Source organism: Heteronotia binoei, chromosome 11 (genome assembly GCF_032191835.1).
Source record: "Heteronotia binoei isolate CCM8104 ecotype False Entrance Well chromosome 11, APGP_CSIRO_Hbin_v1, whole genome shotgun sequence".
In the NCBI taxonomy this organism is placed as follows: Eukaryota; Metazoa; Chordata; class Lepidosauria; order Squamata; family Gekkonidae; genus Heteronotia; species Heteronotia binoei.
Window position 1 is genome coordinate 32375101 of NC_083233.1, and position 6173 is coordinate 32381273.

Sequence of the window (6173 nt, forward strand, 5' to 3'; positions counted from 1 at the left end):
AAGTGTATTGTGGAAGAAATTGTTAGCAGTCCCCGTAGTGGGTGCAGTTCTGCTTATAATTATCATTGTAATGGCTGTCCAAAAGACACAGCCTTGCTCACCATGCCCCTTTCTTGGCACCACTGCCTGCCCACAACATTGGATTGGGTACCATGGGAAATGTTATTATAAATCTGAAGATGAAGGGGATTGGAATAGCAGTGAGACTAAATGCTCTGCATTTGGTGCCACGTTGGCATTGATTGATTCACAATGGGATCTGAGTTTTCTAGTGAACCTGACTCGCCCTGTACACCACTGGATTGGCCTCTCCAAACAGACAGGCCCAGTGTGGAAATGGCAAAATGGCACAGAGTTTGCTGATCAGTTTCTTGTGCGAGGAGATAATGCATGTGCGTATTTAGATGACACTGGTGTGAGTAGCACCAGGTGTTCCCTGGAGAAAAACTTCCTCTGTAGCCAGGCGGATGCCTGTGCGGGGAGTGAAGGGAGACATTAAGATCAGAATCAACGCTTCACATTACTAGAAGCAGCAGGGCAGTGTAAAAGGCCGCTTGTGGTGATGTGAAATATCTCTGCAGTATTGCATAACTCTGGCCTCACTCAGAGAAAAAGGAAAAACGGGAAGTGCGAGTGTGGTTAGGCTAGCTAGCCGGCTGATGATTATGAGTTACAATGTAATGAAATAATGTGTTTTTACCCCAGGAGAGATTCCTGGAGAACCCCAAAGATGCTATCTGTTAACCAGGAAAACTATGCTTTACTTTGTTTTATGATTGTAGTGGGATTGCCATGCTCATGTCATAGGGATCCGGCGGCTGCGTATTACTTGAGCTTGCACATCATTAATTGAATATGGGTGTGTAGCTTGAGTGGTATGCAATTGCCGGGTGTGGCATCTCTGAATGGTCACCTCTTGGACAAGGCACTGTAGTTAAGGAACCCCTTGGGAATCAAATTTAAGACATGGAGCAGTGTTTTCTGCTGCCCTCAGTTGTAGGGAGCTGGTCCTTTAAGCCCAATGCAAGGCTCCCCGCCTTTTTGGTCCTTCAGACCCCTGCCCCTTGCATCAGTTGGCACAGGAAACCCACGTTAGTCATGTGATGCCCTTTCCCAACTTCCGACCCATGATTAGGCTTGGAGGCATTCAGGGCAACCTCTATCTCCGTTAGGCATGTATCAGGAGGTGAAGGAAGCCTTGAGTGTTATCACCTTTTACCTGTACGATTGGCTCCCACGGAGGAGGGTTGACCATTTTAGGGAAGAATTGGAGCAGCTACTTGAGAGGAAATATGAAGGCCACTGGTACCCAGAGACACCCCTAAGGGGGTCCGCCTATCGCTGTATTTGGATAGGGAAGACCAGAGACTCTGTAGTAGAATTGGCTGCCAGAAGAAGTGGACTGACTGTAGAGGATGTCCAGGACAGTATTCCTGCAGAATTGACTGTGTGGATTGACCCATTTGAAGTCTCCTACCGATTTGGGGAAGAAGGGCCAGTCGAGACCGTGTATCTGAAAGACAATAAAGGCTGCAGCACAGCCAAGGGACAGAGCAAAAGCAGAAGCAGGCTCAACCCTGAGGCTCCGGCTTTTGTCCCCGCTGGGAGTCAGACAACCTTCTTGTCCGGCTCCCCACCTCCATCTGCTGACCAATCTTCTGGTCCGACTTTCACCGTGGCTACTTTTGCAGCTACCAAGTTTGGCTCCACAAAAGTGAAGAAAAGCAGCAAAAGGCTGAATTGGGGTCTTGCTTGCCCAGGAAAATAAAGGGCTGACTGTGAGAATTGTTTAAATAAGCTTCTTCTCTTGTACAGTTGCTAAACGCCATTGCGGGAGGAGTGAGGGAAGATGGCATCGTCCCCTCCACCGCAGGAGGCCCAGATTGACGTCTGCCTCAACTGGAACCAGGAGCTGGAGGAAGATAGTCCCCCTAAAGTTGGTCGTAAGGGACAAGCCAGAAAGACAGCGGCTCCAGCTGGGAAGAAGCACTGGAAGAAGACCATTGCGAAGACCTTCGGCACTCACGAGGGTACCTATAACCTCGAAGTCAAGGGTCGTGAACGGTTTCTGATGTTTAAGGAGCTGAATGAAGCCCTAGAGTTTAAAGATGCCCAGGAAGACCTTGAAACGGGGAAGAAGACCTCAAAGGGTCATGGTAGAGGCAGAAGACCCCCAGACGATCAAGAAGAAAAGATGCCCCGACCTCCGGGTAGGCCCAGGGCTATGAGACCATCATTGGCACGCGACGAGTGCGCCTTTTGCCGCGGGAGGGGGCACTGGATCCATTCGTGCCCAGACGCCCCTCCCCAATTCCGCGACAGAGGAAGAGGCCGAAGGGGAGTGCTCGACCACCACTGTCATGCGATGCGTGAACCAAGAGTCATGAGAGTGGCCACAGGATGGTATCTAGCCCCCTACAAGCAAAACCACACAGCTTGGAACGAGGTCTCAGACGTAAGAGCTGCAATTGAGGCGATACCAGAGAGAGACGAGCACGGAAACGGAGAAGACATAGACGAAGCAGCCGGCCTGGCCCCTGAGATAGATGTGAGTCCACAAGAGCCTCTCCAGGAAGAAGCAGCGGCTTCTGCCCTTTTGAACCTCAAGAAGCTTTTCCAAGAAGAAGAAGGCTTGGAGGAGGATCCCACCTGTTAAAACCTTGATGCGAAGCCACGAAGAGGGGACCAGGATCCTTTTGAAGTAACTTTGCTTTATTTGCTTTTTACGCTTAAAATAATAATAATAAAAAGAAATATTGCCTTTCCTTTGCTAGCAAGAGCTCGCCACAGAAGAAAGGTAGGTTGGTCCCTGGGAAGAGTTAAGTAGTCAAAATGCGTTCTGAGCTAGTTTTAGCTTGACACATTGCTTAGTGCCTTGCCCATATATTGTGATGCTTAAGTAAGAAAGAAGGTTTAGTTCTTTGTGATTTTATTCAGGAGAAGCCCTTTGGAAGATTGTTAAGATGAGAAAACCCAGCCCTGGAAAGAAATGTATGATGATAGAATAGACTTGTATTGAACCTGACTTTGTTTGGCTATGCAGTTTGATTGAAGCTTTCCTAGATAGGCTTTCTAGGTGCAGCTTCGGCCCCGGACGTGATTGCTTGAAGCCCGACCTCTGGACCTCACTCACCGGCAGTAGTGAGGTTCCACAGGCAACGCCCTCTGGATCCTGGCCCACCGGAAACGGCAGGATTCCACAGGCATCAGAAATGACTCTCCCTGGGCGTGGAACGGTCAACTCCTGTGCGGTTGCAGCTAGGGAGCTCGATTGCTCTACACTCCGGGAAGAAGAAGAAATTCCTCGAGCAACAGCCAGCTGATTGATTATCAAATGTATTATGGGTTTGATGTTTGGCTTTAAGTAGGTTGATTTTAGTATGTGTGTGATGGTTTGTGGATGTAATGATAAGTAATCAAACTCCGTTTGAAAGAGGGGAAATGTAGCATCGATCCAAAAACAATACCAATACCTAATTAATATAGCAATGTTAGAAATATGTAAGAGTGCTTTTGAGAAATAATCTTCTATAGCAGCTTGAAACAAAGGAGTGTTAGCTTGCAAAAAGGGAACTGTGACAGGTCATTGACCTTGTTAAAACCACAAGCTGAAAAACATAGAACGAAACCTGAAATGTTTCTAGAGAAAGAGGAACCAGGGTTTACAGAGGCCCCAAGAAAGGCCCTAAAAAGGACCCAGAAGGTTGAAAAACAACTCGGATTGTGGTGAAAATGTGACGTAGGCACCTTGAGAACATGAGTGTTTTGAGCTTACAGTTAAAGTGGAAAAACCCTATAAAAAGAAGCAGAAATTTGTAATTCGCTGCTCAGAGCCCAGAGTCCAGACTCTCTCTCTGATGCCCGTGTATAGAGCGCTTATGCACGTTAAATAAAGAAGCTGTTTTCCTGATCCCTCGTCTCCGCGGCCTCCGTTATTGATCCGGCAGAATTTGGTAATGTATAAATAGGGTTTCCCTGCTACAGTAGATCTTGACTGGGTCTTTAGGGCTGTCTCCACTCTTAGTGGAACAAATTGTCATCCTTAGAGCTATTCCAAGGTTCTGCAGCTTGTCTCCAGTCAAACCAGTTCTGGTGCTTTACTTGACCTTGGCATTCTGCTTCCAAAAGAACATAGTCTGGCTTCAGAGTCCTCAACTTGGAGACAAAATAGGATGATGGGAGCAAGCTAACAATGACTATGCATTTTGAGGTAACAAGTAAGGAAGACAGGCCGCAGTTCCAAATAAGATGTGTCACATAGCAGGGAGCAGAAAGGCAGCCATTTGGGTGTTAGCTAGTTAGGGTATATTATTCAAGCACTTATGTTTTCTTTTTTACATGAAGCTTGATGGTGAGCTTCAGCATTCATGACTGTTATGCACACACATGCACATAAAATTTAAAATACAGCTTAAGTAAATTGCACCAGTAAAATAATTCCCTGGTGTAACAGTTCACTGTCATTCTTCCTGAGAACTCTCAAGAGAACTGGAGCTCTTCTTGAAAACAAGTCCCCAAGTGTCTGGATTTATACTTAACCTAAGGAAGGATTGAATGTTAATCTTTCTTGAAATGTGGTTTATTCTTAATCTAGGCAGGTAGAAGTGTATATCACTGCCAGTGGGAGATATAGTCTCCTCCGGTGGAGAAGGGGCATGCATTGTATAACTGAGATGCAGAATGAACAAACGTACCTTATTTCATTTCTTTTTATATTCTCGCCATTCTCAGCTTTTCATTATTGATTCTGTAGATGTGTACTGTGTGTGTATGGTGTTCATAGGGAATCTATGTGCACAGTATCTCTGAGCATCCAACCTCATCGATGTGTTCAGTCAGTGCACAGTGAGGTAGAGCAGGCTCACGTGCACTGATCCAGCACTATGCCTCCATGGGATCAGTTGCTCTGCAGCTCTGTGTATACACATGGAGCTCCCTGCTCATGATCTGGGATGTTGCTTTCCAGATGTTACTGATGATAACCAGAGCTAGGGCCTTCTCTGTAGTAGCCCCACACTGGTGGAATGAGCTCCCTCAGGTCAGGGCCCTTTGAGAGCTCATACAGTTCCACAGGGCCTGTAAGACAACACTCTTCCACCAGGCATTTGGAAGTTAGATCACTGGCTATTACAGTTTCCGAAAAATATCTGGATCACCTCTTGCAATCTGCTCTATATAGAACATCTGATCCATTAAGATCTGCTTTATGGAGAACACCTAGCTGGAATTGCAAAACAACACACTTAAGATCATAGCACCTGAAATGTCAATTTTTATGTTTTAAATTACTTTTATTGTTTTTATGTTTTATTATATGTCTGTATTCATGCATATGCATGACCATGTGAGCTGCCCTGAGCCTGCCTTTAGCAGGGAGGGTGGGATATAAATTGAATTAAATAAATTAAATAAATTACAGGGTGGGAGCATAGATGCACCCATTTTCTCCAAGCAAAGGCACTGGCTGTCAAGCAGGAGATCATGTTAAGGCAGGAGGCAGGCTCACACTTGTGTTTTCTCTCTTCGCATGCATTGCAGAATGCACGGAGAGGCTCGTGTATTGTTCATAAGCATGATATACAACAGGGATGGCCAACAGTAACTCTCCAGATGTTTTTTGCCTACAACTCCCATCAGCCCCAGCCAGTATGACCAATGTTGTAGGCAAAAAACATCTGGAGAGCTACTGTTGGCCACCCCTGATATACAATACAAAAAACAGCGGTTAAAGAGTGCACAGTTTATGGGGAGGAAATTTGGGTGCAGAAATAAAAAATGAGATAAAATAAAGAAGCATGGGTTTGATGTACCCAATGAAGAAGCAAAATCAAACCAGGCCCTTTTTTGGGTTCGACGCAGCAGGGCTGAGATATTTGAACTTCTCCTTAATGAGACCCCCTGCAGGAAAATATAGCACAGATGCAGTGTCAAGTTTGCGTGGCATAAAAGTTGTTTGGGACCTTTCAGTGGAAAGGCAGACTAATTTGGCTGCGCTTCCTTTACTTGGTTGAGAAAGCTGGAGCTTTCTGCCTCTGATTAGGAACTGTGGCTTTGTGTTTGTGTGTGTGTGTGTGTTTGATATACACATAAATCAAAACTCACCAAAGGCAGCCATGCATAAAGTGACAGCTGTTTATTTAAATTATTCTAGCCTTGGTATACCAGCATCCCTC

General features: G+C 45.9%; 1 protein-coding gene across 1 annotated transcript; it reads left to right on the forward strand.

Moving 5' to 3' along the window:
• Nucleotides 1-1174: 1174 nt before the first annotated feature.
• On the forward strand, nt 1175-1768 carry LOC132578968 (protein Tob2-like). The gene has a single exon (XM_060249125.1). The coding sequence runs from the start codon at nt 1175-1177 to the stop codon at nt 1766-1768; it is 594 nt and encodes a 197-aa protein (XP_060105108.1).
• The last annotated feature ends 4405 nt before the right edge of the window (nt 1769-6173 follow it).